The 20,526-nt window shown below is 35.3% G+C and overlaps 1 protein-coding gene across 12 annotated transcripts in view; it reads right to left on the bottom strand.

The window, feature by feature from the left end:
• The window catches only part of cadm1a (cell adhesion molecule 1a), a 327,578-nt gene extending 314,183 nt beyond the window's left edge, over positions 1–13,395 (bottom strand). For 5 of the 12 annotated variants that reach the window (XM_046867342.1, XM_046867344.1, XM_046867347.1 and 2 more), the window contains exon 1: positions 13,216–13,392. In XM_046867342.1, the coding sequence (XP_046723298.1) occupies positions 13,216–13,288 (73 nt within the window). In that variant the 5' untranslated portion in view covers positions 13,289–13,392. Of the gene's footprint in view, positions 1–13,215 lie in introns of all 12 variants that reach the window. The other 7 variants (XM_046867346.1, XM_046867349.1, XM_046867352.1 and 4 more) reach the window with 4 other exon arrangements.
• Positions 13,396–20,526: the final 7,131 nt, after the last annotated feature.

Raw genomic sequence — 20,526 nt, 5'->3', positions numbered from 1 at the left:
TTCTGCAGTACCATAAAGATTTCCTCATCACTCTTGAGGGGTTTCCAAAAGTAAACAGTAGCAAGGCAGCAGAAAGAAAAAGACGGAAAAGAAAAACTTAGACCAATTAACTGAAGAACAAGTATAAAATATATAATATTCGAGGTCACATAGAGCAAAGAGCTGACTGACAGTCTCACCAACACAGTTTCCCATAAAGCACAATTACCTCAGGAATAAACAAAGCCTTTTTTTCTTACTAGTCAACCAAAAACTTTCCTAATCAATTGATCACAGAACCTCGCTATTATGTTGAATCCATACTACACACACACACACACACACACACACACACACACAAAAACATGCATGTGCACACTCACATACGCACACATGCTCTCTGTTAATCCAATAATGAAAAACTAGCTAACAGCATTACAGCTAATACCAAATCAGACTCACTTTGGCACAACTTCTCCTTATAATAAGATTGTAATCTTTATTTTATGCAAATGCTTCAGTCTTTTGGTTTTTATTTATTTAAGGACAATACACATAAAAAAAGTCACTTCATAATTCTTTATAAAGTCAGTGAGTTAAATGTAGACACATTGCTAATTCTCTTATTCTCTGCTCATTCTTAGCAGTTTGATATGTAACCCTACATTCACATTAGCAAGTGACAAGCCACTAATCTCACTTGTAATTAGGTTTGTGTTAAGCATTTCTTTTTTGTTCTGATGAGAAACAGTAATAGTTATATGCAGCTTCTAAAGCTAATTAGTTGAACACAATTTAAATGTAAATAATCAGTGTGAAAATGAGCTTTGTTGGCAGATTAGCGACTCTACTAGCTAAGTAAACACATCTGAAGCACCAATGATTTGTGCTACTGCTTTCCACGCTTTTACGTCATAATTTCTCGATACACATTTAAGGGATCAGATCGGTTCTAACCCTAGTTGCAAGTTTTAATTCCATTTTCTAAGCTAGTTATTTCTGGCACCTAAGTGTGAGGAGCTGAAGAAAGAAAGTCTGACTCATTCAAGCTGATTGTGGGGGCTTAATGCAGATTGTACTGCATAAAACTTAAAACAAACAAATGAATAATTTTCCTTGTCAAGCTGCTGTCTTGTAGCATTTTGCTCTATGCCACACACATACTTAGTAACATTAATGGTCGCTTCGTTGCTTGCTAATAGGTTAAGACAGAAAAAAGAATGAAATCAAATGAGCACAAAGTGGGTTGATGAATGTTGTAGAAGCCCAGTCGAGTAATTTTAACCCAATTATTGAGATTTTGTAAGCTTTGCTGAATCTAGCTAATTGGCTAATGTTAGGGATCAATTTCTATCGATTTTAGCGCATTTCTTCTCTGACCATATGTTTACTTGTCTTTTTCTGCTACACTGCATATGGATTGATTCCTTCTGATTATTAGTTATTTCAGTATTGAAAGTGTACTCAGTCAATGTGACTAAGAAGCACTTTGTTAATCAGATGTATCTTGTCATGTGAAAAAATAAACACATTCACTCTTTGTTGACTAAGACTAAAAGGTTGATTACAATTAGTTTGTTAGTTTAAATACTGAATAACATGTATATATTAAAAAAAATAATTGATGTGGATTTTGGTTTTGAGCAATTTTTTAAACATTTTAAACCATCCAACATTTTTCCCCTACGACTGCTCATTGTGCGACTCTCGAAATCTCAGCCCTACACAAACATGTTCTGTGATATGGCGTAACTTTAGAAATACACTACAATACCCGCTGCAGATATATCCGGATATATCATCTGAAATTCATTTCATTTTTTTCTGCTCATTCACCTCTATGCTTTATGTTCATTCTGCATGGCTTTCACACACAGTGTCCTGAACTTTAATCCCGCAATGCTACAGCAATTTCCTCTTTACTTGACCCAGAAAGCAGAGCCATCCTATCTGTGGCTTCTGTCTTGTTACTGTGCTGGGGTAATGCCGCCTGACCTGGAAAAAAAAAAAAAAAAAAGAAATCCAGATGGCTCATGCACCCCAGCTCATGTCTGAAGCCCAAATATGTCTGGTCTCAGCACAGTTGGGGGCCAAAAAGAAAGATATAACAGGACAAATTTATTCAGATGCTGAATTTTACCTCCTACGTATAAATGGGAAAGGATTTCTAACTAAATAATTGCTTGGTCACTTTTTACTGTTATTTGTTTTATTTGTGTGCATTACCTACTGATTTTATTGTATCATCTGGAAAAACCCTAATAGAAATTCTAATGTATTTCACTACAAATACCATTCCATTGGTTGTTAACCAGTAAAACTATTCTCATTATGTAGTAGGTAAATAGTATGTTTGTGTACACTTTTAAAACATTATCATTAAAAACAAAAAAGATCTGGATGCTTATTAATGTCCTAATGGTCCCTAATGGTATCCAGTAGACGGTAATATGTGATCAAAAGTGTTCAATTGGGCCTTAATGACGCGAGTAATAGAATACAATAAATTACTATCCCATACTAACCACTAAACCAAATTCTAATTAAAATAGTAATTGTAATGTGTTTTTCCAGTAGGGATATTATTTAATGTATACAAATTACAAATGCATTTATTGTCACTACACATTTCTACATGTCATAGATGTACAGTAAATGCTGCACACATATGCTATTTACTGTAATAAATGTTAATGCATTGTTTAGGCATGATTGAAAAAATCCTTTCCCAAAGAAATTCTAGCTTTTTAACTTACATTATTTCCGCAATTAAGTTACTCCATGAGAATAATGAAGGTATAAAATTTGAGATTTTTTTGTATCTTTATAATATAGTTTTACACTAAATACATTTTCTGTAATAAACTTTCTACTTATTCTCTATGTTCTGTTAACTAATCAAAATTGTGTGTGTTTTATAATATATTAAATTTAGATAATTTTGCTCATTTTCCGAGGAACAACTAAAAGCTGGATTGAATGAAAAGGAACGGTTGCTATTGATAAATAGTTACTAAGTAAATTATATTTGTTATTGCAAAATAAAATCGAATTACAAGAGAGGTTTTGTGTAATTTTTTTATTATTTATATAAAAAGTTTACAACTGTTGTACAATTTGTTTTTTTATAAGAAAAATAAAACTGACCCTTTTGACTTGTAATACATCTCATGACCTGGTTGCTGCTTATTTGTCTGGGGTTAGGGTTGTCTGGGCATTAGGGCAGCAAATTATTAAGGCAGTCAATCGATTAAAATGTTAAATCACGATTAATAGCATGATTGCCATGAGTTAACTCGTGATTATTTGCGACTTAATTACACATTTTTGTCTGTTCTAAATGTAATTTAATTAACATTAGCATATTTAACTATGAATGCTTAATGCAAATGTATGGTTATTATTAGTAAAACCATACTCAACATAAAAGTCAAGTCAAGAAGCTTTTATTGTAATTTTTACCCTATAGAGCTGACGCAGTACCCAGTGAAATGAGACAATGTTCCTCCAGAACCCTGGTGCTACATAAAACAACATAGAACAACATAAAGCCACATAACAGTTTAACACAGAGCTAAGGACTAAGGTAGTAATGTAGAGCATGGAAATTAGAAATGTTTCAAAAATCTGTTCAATCTTCAAAAAGATGTTTTTTAATTAACTTGCTCATGTCTATTAGACATGAAAAAAGAACATAGAAATACCAGTTACCCATTACTTCTCCTTCCTGGCACTGAGCAATTTACTTACACAAGCCTGTATACATTTTCAGATGACAGGGCAGCTCGTAAAAATATTCACAAAAAACTTTTGCTATGTTTCCACACGGACGGTTTTAATTGCCGGATGAGTGCATCACGACGGATTTTGGTGCTTCATTTGAGACAAATGTTTAGTGCTGAAAAAATATTTTTCCATTTTTTTAAGAGTTTATTCCTTTTTATATCTTAGTAAAGAAAGGATGCCATGAGTAAACATGAGTTGCCTTGAAGGTTTTAATTTTACCTTTCACCTATATATATATATATATATATATATATATATATATATATATATATATATATAAAAAATTTTAAATATAAAAACGGGCAAACAAAAATGCGTGCTGCATTAATCATTGCGTTAATAAAAAATTATATATTATATATTTTACCTCTACTATTCAAAAGCTCCAGCACAGGCAGGAAAGGGTTAAAGAGATCTTCCATTGTTTTAAGGCACATATTGGCACAAATGTATATTTATTATTTTTTAAATATTAAAAATGGGCAAACAAAAATGCTTGCTGCATTAATCATGCGTTAATAAAAATTTGTGCTGTTAAATGTATGTGTTAACGCGTTATTGATACATTCATTCTGACAGCCCTTTAAATTATATATTATATATTTTACTTGTACTATTCAAAAGCTCCAGCACAGGCAGGAAAGGGTTAAAAAGATCTTCCATTGTTTTAAGGCACATATTGTTCAGAATGGTAAAAAATAAACAAGGATTACATGACAATAAGAAAGCAAGTCTACTACTTGAAGTAGTCATATTTACATAAATAAGGTCAAAAGCCTGAAGAGCTTTGACAGCATGATGTTGTCTCCACAGAGACAGTCATGACGCAAAACCATCACACAGCCGGATTAACTCGGATGAAAAAAACAATTTGCCTATGGCGTATATATATTTTTTTTTCCGCTGAACACCGAAGAAGCCTCCATAACGCATCATCAGTTTCTATATTTCACAGCTGATTATTTGTTGCCTTGGCATTAAGGTACGGCTGTCAGAGAGCTAAGTAGAACTAAGTGGGAAAGAGTGCTTGGGGCCCTTTTATGCAAAATAATGCATCCAGGCACAATCGCGCATCACTTGTGACACTTGTTTAAGATAAAAAGGCTTCGTTTCAAACAAATCCTTTCATTAGTCCACTGAATTTCCACTTGTCTGAATGCCAGTGATTTAGTCATTTAGTCACATTCACTCGACTTTCAGGAATACAGATCATCAGCGATAGCTTAGCGGCAGAAACAAATCAGTGTTTGTGTTCCCAAGCTCCAGGTAAAAAAAAAAAAAAAAAAAGCAATGCTTCCTACTCCATGCGATCGCACAAACATGTCATTGCAGCTCGTTCCCTTGACACTTAAACGCATACACGGGTTGCCAGATACCCGTGACCTCCTTTTCCAGCTTGCCTTGTCCATTAATTTCAGTTAGGCCCTCGGTGGTATTGCTCAAAGTACTGCTGGGTAATATTTCAAAAACTGTAGCACAATACAAGGCATCTGAAAAACAGCAGTGACACGTTAAAAAAAAAAACAAGTTTAAGGCCATTTATTATCAACATGCCAATATATTTAACAAAGAAATGAGAGAAACCAAAGTAGTGGAACTCAATCTGTAACAAAATGTTCACATAGTATGATCAACTGTTTAATCATAGAAAAATATAGAATGCAAATCTAGTTTGATACAAATTGCAGGTTCATATTAATATGCTTGTCACAATACATTATCGTTTCTGTAGTAAAATCGAATTTACTGGGACTTGTACGAGGAAAGATTCATGTAAACATATTTTATTCAGCTAGAAGACCTGGCTATGCTTAATTGTCATGTGTGTAAATGAGAATGTGAATTAGTGTGTGTGTGTGCACGGTGTGTGCTCTGTTATCAACCGTTGTACCATTCTCTCATCCTGCAGTCTTCTCAAAATAAATTTCAGATGCAACATTATAAACTGGGTAAAGCTGTAAAGCAGATGAATGAATAAAAGAATTAATGAATGAATGCATTCCCCAATGCATAGCATAAGTATCTCTAAGAGATAACTATATGAGATACCGTGTATCAGCCTAGTACGAGGTCACGTCACAGATCACTGTTGAATATTTTGTCTTCAGCAGCAAAAGTCATAAAAAATCAAACCTTTGCTGTGTTCAATTCCGAACACTATTCTATTAATAAGTTATTCCATGCTCATACATGTTTCATAAAGTCCTCATAAAGACGCCTTGTGATTCTTAAGTGAATTTTTCATGAATAAAAATATTTTTAAAAGAAAAAGCCCACACACAAACCTGTGAAGGTTTCAAAATGATAGCCAGTAGTTTTCCATTCCCGGATCTGCTTTCAAGTCTGCGTGCCTCACAGAAATGGCTAATGCTTCACTAATCAGTAAATGCAATTCTTACATGGTTCTGATAACGCCACAACACAAGACGAATGTCCCCCGAGGGCATACAGTGTACTCAGCCGTCAAACTTGGTGGCTATTTTTAATCTGTTGGTGACCTGAGGGATGACATTTCTGGAACAGCGAATTCCTGTGGTGCTGTTTAGACGAGTGGGGAAGATCATCCATGTGAGTTTGCCATTGCTGCATTTTTGACAGACACGAGAGATGACAACATGACCTACTTTGCTTTATCAGGTGCATTTATTTTATTTAAGCTAGGTTGGACAGACAGAGCAGATATCTGATTTCTTTGTAGAAAAATAATACTTTGCCAAAAGCCTTTAAATATCACTAGCACTAAGCTGGGAAAAATGCACCTGATCTAAACCCTGATGTGCTAAATGGGGAAATCTATTCAGAACACTCGTGTGCACCTCATATTAAAAAGTTAATATCCCGTTCTGAAAGATAATCACTTTTTAGTCATTGTGAGCCTACAACCTCCATTCAAATGAATCTCAAATGTGTTATCATCTACCACATGAGCGCAATTCTATTTTCTGTCTCCAGCTTCTCTTATCAAAAGTGATTTATCAAGTACAAGGTATTGGTTGTACATTTCTCTCATGTCCACTGCTAGTTGTGCGAGGGCCAAGTCTTTATTATCAGATTCAAACACAACATAATCGAGCAATCTAGAAAACAACCTGCAATTCAGGACGTTACTCAAAAAATGGCTCTAAATCTTTCATGCAGAAATTATTTATATGAATATCCACATTACAGAATATCAAATATTAAGAAGAAAATAAATTGTCCATGAGCTTTTAAAAAAAAAACATTAATAACAATATGCCTAATAATTATTATAAAAAAATGTAACATTTAAAACTTTAATATGTAATACATTTTACATAATTTCATATGTGTATTATCTTAATATTCAGAACATATAATCTAATTTATTAGAACATGTAATTTGTGCCCAGTATGGGATCATTACCAGATTTACAAGAAAAAGAAAGATTTATTACAAAAAAAGAAATATTTAAGATGTATTTTTAAGTCTTCAGTGCAATCTGACACAATAGCTTTTTTATATACTTACTTATATGCAATCCCAATTCCGAAAATGTAATTATGAACTGTAAATAATGAGCTATTCAAAGTTTTTGCAACTTAATGTTAAGCAACATTATTCTGAAAATGTTTTATTTGTAGGTAAATTTTGACAGATTGGTGAACCTTTGCCAATCTGAGAGACTTTGGCTCTCTAAGATAACTCTTTTTATACCCAGTTATTCTATTGATCTGTTGTCAATTAACCTAATTATTTGTAAAAACTCTCCTCCAGCTGTTTTTTTTTTAGTGTTTTCCCCAACGTGGTGCCCTGTACCAACTTTGTTAAGATGTGGTACAGCAATCCAATTTAAAAGGATCTTTTATTTCCCTTGAAATTTCCTCAGTTTAAACATTCCTTGTTATATTTGGAATAAAATATGGGTTTATGAGATTTGCAAATCAAAATGCACACACACACACACACACACACACACACACACACACACACACACACACACACACATATATATATATATATATATATATCACCCACAAATTCACTGGACCAACAAAGCCGATATTTAGTATTATAACCTTATAAATTTTTTATATCATAACCTTAAGCTGTTGTGTATCTTAAATATTCTTTTCCATAGCCAACTTTCTCATGTACTACAAGAAATGATATGAGTACTGGAGCTTATCAGCAACTAAGCAATCCATGTTTATCCAGTTCAAAGATGAATGGATCCATTTGCAAAATGACTTTTCTGCTCATGCTGAGTGCACTGCCACATGATCATATAATCATGTTTGTATGAGCAGTGCATAGTTTGAATTAAATACTTTAGCTTCATGACTTAATTTTGTGCTTTTTATTTCTAACCGTGCATCATTTCCAACTAAACCCTCTCATCATATCCTGTCCAAAGAAGGTCCTAAATGGTTAACACCAATGTTAATTTATTTTACAAACCCACAGGCGCAACTGAATACTATTTATTTATTCCTCTTTTATTTGTTTCCCAACTGAAAAAAGTTTACACAGAATTACAGTCTTTCAGGGTAGAATAGGGCCTTTAAAATATCTTACTTGTGTGCAAACCTTCATCTGTCAACTACAAACATTGATGACATAGATATTATAGATATGATTTATGAAACTGCATTGTACTTTAAAGATATGCTTATAACAATGAACAAAAGTATTGAGACACCTGACTTCCAGTCACATGTGGTTCTTCCCCAAACTGCTACCGCAATGTTCGAAGCAAGGATGTCCTTGGATGCAATTGCAAACAGTTTAACTCTAAAAACAGTCAGCAATACTGTCAATGAAACACCTTCTGACTGATCAGACTCAAGTATTCAACAGCAATGCGGTATAGGAATACAGTATAATATGTTACAAATGTATTCATAGGTTATGCATATGGCCTTTACTGAAAGTGTTTTGCAGTGCCATGTAAAATACGACTGACTTTATTAGAAAAGAAAAAGCTTATATATGGCATATAAATGTAATGTACCTTTATAATGGCCTGTAATGAGAAGTCAGCGAGTGTGAACGGTTATGTGATGTATGGTAAACTACAGCATCATGCTCAAACTGCTCTCCAGCAGGGACGTTAGGTGGGTGGCTGTGCTTCTCCTGCTGCTGCGTTTCAGAATTCAATTCCTCAGTTCATTAACTACCTGCAGAACTGATTTAAACCATCCGTTAATAAGATGGTTCCAATTTCCAGCAAGAGCGGGAAGGTGCATTTCTGGTAATGACTGATCATGTGTACTTGTAAATAGGTGAAGTGCAAATGACTTCCCATTTAAATGGCTCACTGATTGAAATAAATGTACTTTGCCGAGGCTCGATCCATCACGTTCCCTAATCTGGCAGGAAGTGGCCGGTACAGGTGGCAACGCATTGATTGAGACTTAAGAAACTGACACAGTTTTATTAATGTGGCTCAAATGTGAGCTAAAAGTACCAATAAAACTTTTTTACTGTTTCAGTATTGGTTAACGCTGTGTAGGCATGTCTCATGCACCTTTAACCTTTAGTGGAAAATGTATTTCCTATAATTGCTGAACAGTAATTCCAAAACCGGAGTAGCACCACAATTTAAATACATCTGTAGCTATTTTCTTTGGATAGAAAAAAAAAAACATTATCTGAACTGAAGGTCACTGCGTGTACTCTCTGGAGTATAATGTTCAATTCTAGATATTGTGTTCATTTAGCCAAGATGCGTCTTTACTCCAGGAGAACAATAGACAAGAAAAGGTCAATAACAAGAATCTGCTTAAGACCTTATCATCCTATTTCTTATCTAATCTTAAAAAAAAAAAAGCTTTTTTCCCCACCACACAAATCTATTATTCTATCGCTATTAGTATTGATTATCTTTTTTGCCCTATAGTGCCAATACTAAAGAAATAGTGCAGCTGATTCTCTTTTCTACTTAATAAAGCTTTGCATTTTTTTAGAAAGACAATTTGCTGAAACCATATTGTTGCAAAAGCCAATGGAAACAATAAGACAGCGCCTTATGACTATTATATTACTGATGGACTGCAGACAATGCAATTTATTCAGGAAATATTATTACGTTTAGCCATAGTAGTAGGAAAAAAATCATCGCCTAAATATTTTTTAAGTAACACAACCAATCACAAGCAAGGCAGGCATGGCAGACTTTAACTGTAATCCCCAAAATATTCTTATGTGGATTTGCAGCTCCCCCAGCCATTTTTCATTTTCACTCTGTAAGGTATTAGTTTGACAGCTAAGTGGAGCAAAACAAATACTACACACTTCAAAGGGGAGGAAAAGTCTAATAACGGCAACCTGTTTAAACTATTTTCATTTGACTTGCCATAGGAACATGTCCAAGCCTTAAATAAGTTCTGCACACACAGGGGGCAGGTCCCTAGCTGCAGATTAGGCCTAGCATGAAGTAAAAAAGCTTTCCTGCCCCAAAACACCCCTGAGGTAGAGTCCCTATTGACATTGTACTTTTATCCAACACTGTTCTTAATCTTGGCTCTGTGTCCTCATCTCAGCACATTCCTAAGTGACCACTATTCTGGGACTGTTCCTGAAACAGGGAACGAACTCTATTGTTAAAAAAAAGAGCTTTTGAACATTGAAGGTCTATTTCTTTCATATGCAAATTGATTTTTCCGAAAATCAGCATGGGGGACTAAACAAAAGAAGTAAAGGATTTGTTCAGAAAGAAAATCAGATTTAGACAATTTTTCAGTTAGACAAAGTGTTAGATAACTGAGACATGATAGTAAAAATAATAATAATAAAAAATATATAATAATAATAAAAACAAAACAATAAGACGAATATCAATTAATAGAGATTAAACAATCAACAAACTGTTACTATTGTGCAAAAAACTTTCAACAATTTCGGTCAGACAATAATTTCAGGAACAATTTCATAATCTCTCAGAATAAAATCTGAATGTACATTGAAAATATATACAAACCAATATAAATCTTTTGTATAAGTCACATCGTAACAGGGGACACATTTGCGAGTCACTTTGCAATTAATTAACAACTCGATGTGGCTTGAGGTTTATGTTGTGATTTTTGGTGCTAATTGGTGGTCCTACATCTCCAGTAGTAAATTGCTGCGCAGATTGGTCGTGTGCAAAACTAACATGAAGCAAACCAAAATCTTGGTGGAACAGCTGCATTTGAGGTTAAATTTTTTGAGAAAATCCAATCAAGAGATACCAGAAATACTGATTTCAGCCATGTGCTGCACTTGCGCACATTTCTATCTCTCGTAACCGAGTCCCTTTGCAATTAATTAAGAGAGGCATGTGTGATGGTTTTAGCATCTGATTTGCATGGAAGTTTTTGGTCCATGTTACCCACGCAAGTCTTAATTCCCGGGCAAAGCCAACTTAATTCCAGTGCAAAGCCAACTCAGCTGCATGTGACGTGGTCAATTTGCAATTCTAATTTTTTTTAACCCAGCAACTCCACTACGATCTTGATTCACCAATCCTAACTTCTGCTGTGAGTTTTGCTAACAAACCTGTGAAAATTGCGAGGAAATCAGCCAGGTTTAATTCGTGCATGCATTAAACCATTTATTTCGCTCTCCACAGCCGATTACCCTGAGCGAGAGCAAACCGACTAATGGTCTTTTAATTGCCTGTGATGTCTGTTTCCAACTGTGATAGCCTACTGTCTTCATAAAATCAGAAATTACTGCTGACACCTAAAAGCTGCACGCGCTTTGCTAAATGAACGCGACACGAACAATATTGTGCTATGTAAAGATTAACAGGGCCTTGTTGCTGATTGATGACAGAAAGAGATATATTAACAAAAAAAAAGTATTATTTTTTTTATATCTAATAATCGATTATATTCGATAATCGGGACAACTCTTACATCTAGCTGAAAGTGGCTGCGTCACGTGACTTGTACTTCACCGCACGCGCCACACGAAGGCATTAGCCAATTAGCTTACAGGTCGACTAGCCTGAAAGAACTACACAAATAATGGTGCTTTTCGTTTGGTTTTATTTAGAAGAATTAGTCTACTATGATTGGAAACGCGAAATGTATTGTGTTGTTAGTGAAATAATGAACCACGGGCGACGTTTTAACCCTTTTTTGTTCGTCCTGAGGAAAACAAGTGTTTATATTAAACAGAACACGAGTTGGCGGGTTTTGTCTCTTCAGCTGCTTTGCGTGAATAGTTCAAAACAGACATAATGCACTGAGGTAAAGGCTTCTCTTCCTTTTTCTCACAACACAACACACACACACACACACACACACACACACACACGCTGTCTCATTGATTTCAACCACGCTCTGGAAAGATGCCACAGACTCGCTGCGCTCCTCGGAAGAGAGCTGCTACTCGATTACTCGATTACTGGAGAACCCGAAGCAGCCTGCAACATCATCGCTTTCTGTCCCAGCGTCCTGTTTTCTCTCAGTTACACATCATATGCAGGTATATTTCATTTTCAGGAATGACCGAAGAGCACAATTTGCCTCCCAGGAGTTCAATAACAGGAGGCGTATATTTGCCTTTATGGTTCACTGTAACCGAATGATCACGGGGCTGCACTTGGACACGAACTTCTATAAAGTAGTATCTAGTTCTCCAAGATAAAAACTAAATCTCCAAAAATAACAAATCCAGCAAAGTGAGGGTAAAATGTAAAACAATTATCGGCATTCCTATAATATACAAGGAAACTCATACAGGCAGTTCATACGTGCCACTGATTCCGGTGGAGCTTCTCTAAAGAACCAAACGCACCATCTCAATCGGTGCATTTATATTTATCACTATAACTTTGGTATTTAGAACTATTCATTTTCACCACGCACAGGTCTCCATCCCCATCCCTATCCCAGCCAGCAAGCACGGCATCAACTGCGCCATCAGAACGGTTCATTGTTGTATCGGTTCCGATCATGCCGCATAGCCGGAACCGCTTCCATTTCCACATCACACGTTGAACCCCGAATCTGCCATCCATCATCCGATCCATCACACAGCGCGAGTATTGACTCATCGGCATATTCCAGTTCGCCACGAACGCCTGCATCGCATATGCACATCTAGATAAGCTTCGAAACGAATAGACAACAGTGTTGTATTAGAAAGGAAGTGAAGAAACTCCATGCCACGACTCTTTCCCTCTTTTTTCACTTCTTTACCATGCATCCAGGCTCCAAAACCCCCCCAAAAAAAAACAGCGCATTTAACCTCAAACCACATGCAGAATAATCACACGCAGAAAGAAAAACATTGTTTCGTGAACTCTTTAGGAATACTTTTTTTTTTTTTTGCTCCCCATGAAGACGATCCATATGGCGCATCCGGGCAGTGTGTGTGCGCGCTGTGTGTTTCACGCCCCCGCTGCTTGTTTGCCGCTCTGAGATTGTGTTCAATCCGCAAAAGAAAGGAAACGCCAAAAGAAAAAGAGGGATGCATGGGAAATAATGATACTATACCTTGGAGAACAGCCGCCGCAATCGTGGATAAAAGCAGGAGACTTGCGAGAGCTCCGCTGGCCGCGTTCGCCATGTTGGACACCTGCTTCTTCTTTACTAACGCCGCTGTGGAGTTTGGAGTCGCTTCACCTCCAGTGTGTGTGTGTGTGTGTGTGTGTGAGCGAGAGAGAGAGAGAGAGAGAGAGGTGGTGGAGGAGAAGAGAGGAGGGAGGGAACAACGGCACATTCACGATCTGCGTTTCTCACAGTCTTAACAAAAACCTCCCTGTTCTGAACACCACTGATTGTCCACTTCTTTAATGTTATAGTGTAATGGTGCGTAATGGTCACCTAATCCATAGAGCGAAAGTAAATGGGGAGTTTAGATAAACAGTCATATAAAGTTGTCTTTTAGAAAGCTGTCTCTTTTTTCCGACACCTTGTCCAGAGTATATCGTGAACACTCCTGGTATCTCCTCCGTTCTTTGGCCTGGCCGTTGGTACAACGAGAAAACAATGGTGTTGCACAATAGCAATTTGCATTAGAGATGGTCATCGGAATCAACTCCTTCGAACCGACTCTTTTGATTCAGTTCAATTTGCTTTAATTGCTGAAGTTGTTTTATATAAATCATGCATGTCATTGTACATGCTGGGGATATAATATAGTAAAATTGTTATACTAAAGAATATTAAGAAGAAAATAATCCATAAAATGATGCTACGGTACAAGGCCATTATCAATCAGATTATTTACAATTCACTTTATTCCTTTTATTCCACACATGAGGCTCATACATTGTGCTTTTTAAATCTTTTATAGTTTTATCTAATTAGATATACCATGCATATTGTACCATTGCACATTTGTTATTTATCTTAATACAATAATGTATATTGGATATAAAAAAATAATTCCCCATGTTTTCTCTGTCTTTCTTTTTTGTTTTAAACAAAATAATTGTGAAACTTTCCAGTATACAAAAACCTTAGCAAATTAAACCTATTATATGAGTTACACTCAGAACTACTGTATTACCAGACACATTCTGAATAATGTGAATCATTATAATTGTGTCTATTTTTTGCAGCAAGCAAACAAAAATTTCACAGCATATCATACACTTTTCTTGTGCACTTATAATTACAATTGTTCTATATTATTCATTATTAATTCACAAGTTTTTTTATAAGTATGTTTACGGTAATACATCTCTTTAACAATCATTGTTCAGCTGTAGTAATTCATCTATATTTGTTATTTGAAGATCCACAGCTCAAGCAAAACACTATCTGAAAAATAGCTTTGCCTTTAAACAGTCGTGTTCATGAATCGATTTGTTTAAATGAGTCATTCATGAGGAATCGAGTCATTTGCGATTCAGCCCACATCATTTTGAATAAATAGACAGAGCGCCTCTACTGGTTGTTTCTAGCACATGGTTTCTTTCTTTATTTTAATCCTTTTTTAAATCGAAATAACGTGGACTGTGATCTTAGTTATGTGTAACATTCATATATTATTATAATCTATATACTTTAATTTTTTTGTGTGTTTATATATGTTTAGTATTTTGATAGTTTGAAAATTTCTACTTTGCAGTGTTCTGTAGCGTATGCCTCTGACCAAGAAAGATTTCTTTTGACCAAGTACAGATTATTTAACCTGAAAGACTGCTAATTAACAAAAAAAGAGTCAGCTGAAATTATTTAACTTAGAGGACAAACAAACATGACTCATGTTTGGCCCATATCTTATATTGTTAAAAATATGGCATTATTTTAAGAAAATACAAATAAATATAATATTGGAAATAAGGAATAGGTCCTATAATAAAGTGGTGTACCAGTGAAAGAGGAGCATCAGTATAAAAAAATACTTGCATTTGTGTCTCTGTATTGCAGACGCATGCCTTCTTAAGTTCAAACATTCAAACTATTTACCAATTCTGCACTTACCCCTTCATGCCCAAATGTAAAACAAGGGATTTCTCATCAACATAATTATGTTGACTTTCTAAGTAAATTAATTGGGCACTTTTTGAAATTGACTCGCGGTTGGAGCCATAGTTGCAAATTGATAAGGTAATGCAGGTAGCTCAACCCTCGGAGGCTCATTATGCTAATTCACTGCAGTGGCTCACAGGGCAATTGCTTTGATTGTCTTGAGATGAAGAGGAATTAAAGAGATGTTTATACAGGCCTCAACTACAAATTTTATAGGCCATGCAATAAGTGTAGGTATCAATTATCAGGTCAGTCATATCAATATTCTTGGTCAATACATTTTCCCCAATCAGCTTATTAAAAAGTTTATTATGGAATACTCCTGGTAGTTATGTAAGTCAATAGCAAAATCTAACTGTGAGTTGGACAAAGATAAGGATTTTCTCATCAGAAATTAGCAAAAGGCTCAATCAATATTCCTGATCGATATGCCAGAGACCTCACAGCTTACACAAACATACATTGACAAGAGAGAAAGGCATATGTCAGTAATTCGTATTATCCTGGGGAATGACCAAGTAACCAGATGAAGTAAAAGTTAAAGGTTAGGTTAAGGTATCACAAACCTTGCTGTAGGTAGTGCAAGAGGGTGACTGTGAAACAGAAGGTTGCTTTGGGCTTTAGAAATTGTGTGTTTTGTCCCTGGGTTTTGAATAGGCTTTCTGCTGGAAATGCAGAGGCATCAGTTTTATTCGGAGCAATAAAAATGCTACATTTTTGTATTATATCATGAAGGATAGCATTTTAAAAAATGGATGTTTGATATCAAACTTCCAGCAGAAATATAAAAAAAACAACAACAGCTGACCTTGCTGATCAGCTTATGCAAAAACTACACAAGTGGACCTATTAATAAAGATAATGCCTGACTGAATTTCAGCCTGTTATGCCTACAGGGACAGTTTGGTTGCATAATTTGCATATATATATATATATATATATATATATATATATATATATATATATATATATATACAGTGAGGAAAATAAGTATTTAACCACCCTGCTATTTTGCAAGTTCTCCCACTTAGAAATCATGGAGGGGTCTGAAATTGTCATCGTAGGTGCATGTCCACTGTGAGAGACATAATCTAAAAAAAAAATCCAGAAATCACAATGTCTGATTTTTTAACTATTTATTTGTATGATACAGCTGCAAATAAGTATTTGAACACCTGAGAAGGTCAATGTTAATATTTGGTACAGTAGCCTTTGTTTGCAATTACAGAGGTCAAACATTTCCTGTAGTTTTCACCAGGTTTGCACACACTGCAGGAGGGATTTTGGCCCACTCCTCCACACAGATCTTCTCTAGATCAGTCAGGTTTCTGGTCAGTCAGGTTTTCAAGCCACTCCTTGGTTATTCTGGCTGTGTGCTTCGGGTCATTGTCATGTTGGAAGACCCAGCCTCGACCCATCTTCAATGCTCTAACTGACTAAAGTAACTGACTGAAGACTGCATCCTCTCTGTAATACAGTGCAGTCGCCCTGTCCCATGTGCAGAATAACACCCCCAAAGCATGATGCTACCACCCCATGCTTCACAGTAGGGATGGTGTTCTTGGGATGGTACTCATCATTCTTTTTCCTCCAAACACGTTTAGTGGAATTATGACCCAAAAGTTGCATTTTGGTGTCATCTGACCACATGACTTTCTCCCATGACTCCTCTGGATCATCCAAATGGTCATTGGCAAACTTATGACGTGCCTGGACATGTGCTGGTTTAAGCAGGGGAACCTTCCGTGCCATGCATGATTTCAAACCATGACGTCTTAGTGTATTACCAACAGTAACCTTGGAAACGGTGGTCCCAGCTCTTTTCTGGTCATTGACCAGTTCCTCCCGTGTAGTTCTGGGCTGATTTCTTACCTTTCTTAGGTTCATTGAAACCCCACGAGGTGAGATCTTGCATGGAGCCCCAGTCTGAGAGAGATTGACAGTCGTGTTTAGCTTCTTCCATTTTCTAATGATTGCTCCAACAGTGGACCTTTTTTCACCAAGCTGCTTGGCAATGTCCCCGTAGCCCTTTCCAGCCTTGTGAAGGTGTACAATTTTGTCTCTAGTGTCTTTGGACAGCTCTTTGGTCTTGGCCATGTTAGTAGTTGGATTCTTACTGATTGTATGGGGTGGACAGGTGTCTTTATGCAGCTAACGACCTCAAACAGGTGCATCTAATTTAGGATAATAAATGAAGTGGATGTGGACATTTTAAAGGCAGACTAACAGGTCTTTGAGGGTTCAAAATTCTAGCTAATAGACAGGTGTTCAAATACTTATTTGCAGCTGTATCATACAAATAAATAGTTTAAAAATAATATATTGTGATTTCTAGATTTTTTTTTTAGATTATGTCTCTCACAGTGGACATGCACCTACGATGACAATTTCAGACCCCTCCATGATTTCTAAGTGGGAGAACTTGCAAAATAGCAGGGTGTTCAAATACTTATTTTCCTCACTGTGTATAGAAATATATATATATATATATATATATATATATATATATATATATATATATATATATATATATATATATATATAAAGTGACAAAAGATCAACAACTAAATCTAAAATGATTCACAAAATAAAAAGTAGTTCAATAAATGTACAACTTAAGCCACAAATGAGCTAGAAAGACACAAATTGCCCACTTATAAATTATTTGTCGATCACTTTATTTGCATTTAGTGCATTGTGTAGTATATCTTTAAGCATATTTATTTGTGGATTTATGAAACACCAACACATGAAGTTAGCCAATCACAGCACAAATTGGATGAATCTTTCAAATTCCTGATGTGCTTTTGTTCTTACTGGTCCTAAAAATGTTTAGATGGATTTATATGAACGATCATTTATCTCGTATATTACATGTATAGTCACACTCTTGATATCACCCAAATAAGTCTGGTTCCTCTTAAGGTTTCTTCCTCAGAACATCTAAGGGAGTTTTTCCTTGCCACAGTCGCCATGGCTGCTCATAAGGGGTAAATACACATCGTTCACCTTAACTGTTAAATTCTGTAAAGCTGTACAATATCTGTTGTGAAAAGCGCTATAGAAATAAACTTGACTTGTATAATGTAGCTTCATGTAGAATGTAAAACTCTATGTTAAAAAAAGTAACACATTAAAAAGCATTAAATGTGGATTTTTTTTTGTTGATCACTTCCTACACATGTGCTAGATCAAGCGCTATTAGCTGCTTAAAAATGACTACAGATACAGGATTGTTAAATGAATCAGATTTGCAATGATTAATATGATGACTCTTAGATATTTATTAGGCTTTGTCACTTTTCATTAATATACTCAATGCCTTAAGTTTTCTTTTTCTTGTACATTACATCATATTTGATTTATTTGACAGAAAAAAAATGTGATCTATTATCTTTGATATATTTAATATTTCTAATATCTTTAAAGGCATTTGGCTAGGTGCTATTGAATAACACTTTCACTGATGCTTCTACACTAGATAGATCTGGCAACCATGAAGGCGTGAACTTCATGCAACTGCACGCCAAGAAAATCGACTCATGCACACCTTCTGTAAAATATTGATGTAATTTTAGGACTTAGGTTATCAAATAATACAGATAATACAACTAAATGTGTCCACATGACCAACATTTTGAAAGGCACGTTTCCTGGGAATTGTATCAAAAAGTATAAACAGCGATCGTTCAAAAAGAAAAGGATTTGGGAAGCCACTAGACAGCCGCACATATCATGAAACATCACAGTTGCGAAATTTTAGCCAGAATATACCAACAGCACAATGTTTTCAAAGCCTATGTGTCATCGCAACTCTCTGAGGATTACATGTTTATCACTGAGGATTAGCAAATCATTTGAATTCATTTCAAATAAGGTCTGCTATAAGAGTGCGACTCTTCCTCCCACACAGTAAAACAGAGACTCAAATCTACACCTGACATTTTATCCAAGAAAGAAAAACAGACTTTATTTATCAGCACATGAGGAAACATCTGGCATGTTTCTTATATGCATGCATCCATTCATATTTAATAATTTGGTAGCAGCTTTTATTATAAGGGACTTACAGTAGATGTTATTCAGTCCAAGCATACATGGCTAAAAAAATGATAACCATACAGTTCCTTTTAATGAGCTAACATCTTTTCATTTTACAAAGAACCCTTTGAAGAACTATTTCCATTTGCCAGCTGTAGTGAACACAAACAATCCTAGGGCCTTTTGAGGGACTCCATGTGTTAGATAGGAGATCAATTACACACAGAAGACATGATAGATAAGGGTAATGAACAGAGATGTCAAATCTGTTTTTCGTGCTTTATATTTAAATTGACTTAAATGCGTAATAGAGTAATTATTGGCCAAAATGGTAAAGTATAGCTAGCTCAATTATTCTGTAAAGGGTCAAAGACTAATAATTAATCTTCAACAATTATCCAGATTTCCTGTCTATAGTGTGCAATAGCTTAGGCCCAGGTCCTCGCCTGGGTGCTTCATTTTGGAGCAAGTTTTTGCCTTTTATATAGAAGCTCACTGCAATTCTTCTTCACACAAGGCCTACATACGCACTCACACTGAATAACTCGCATCCATGCCACAGATTTGATACTCACTCATTTGATGCCTGCTGTTTAATCACACATTTTAATTCAAACCTTGTTCCAAACCTTGTTCGCTTGTGCCATCTCCCATCCTGATCTCATACAAATATAATATGAAGTCTATTCACAGTAGTTGGCTTCTAATGATGCCTTAAGCATGCTTTGTTAATTAATTCTATCTGTTCGAGGTAAACAGCTTTTACATAACACCACACAATATAAACCATTTTCCAAATGTAACACTGTCAAACGGCAGATCATAAGTGTGCTAATATTTAAATTAATAGCTTTACATTTTTATTACCACAGAGACAGATTATTAAAATGAAATAAATGGATGCCTTAGAATAAGTGTGTACTCTGTGCCTATAAATTCTACAGTAATGGCAAAACTTAACCTAAAATGAACCTAATAAATACATTGAACAAGTTAAAAACTACACATTTAGAAACATTTAGATAAAATTAATTCAACTAAAACTGAAATAAATTTTAAATGAAGGAATAAATTTTAAACAGATTTAAACGAATTAATGAATAAATGAATCCTGATGAATAATTAAATTTGACTTTTGCATGAGGATCACAGTTTTAACCTTTTGTCACCAAATAGATAAAAGATTTTAGCACACCCAGACAAACAAACACACACACACACACACACACACACACACACACACACACACACACACACACACACATAATAGAGAGAGAAAAGTTG

The sequence above is a fragment of the Silurus meridionalis genome, chromosome 15, assembly GCF_014805685.1.
Source record: "Silurus meridionalis isolate SWU-2019-XX chromosome 15, ASM1480568v1, whole genome shotgun sequence".
Classification (NCBI taxonomy): Eukaryota; Metazoa; Chordata; class Actinopteri; order Siluriformes; family Siluridae; genus Silurus; species Silurus meridionalis.
This window is presented reverse-complemented; position numbering and strand designations above follow the sequence as displayed.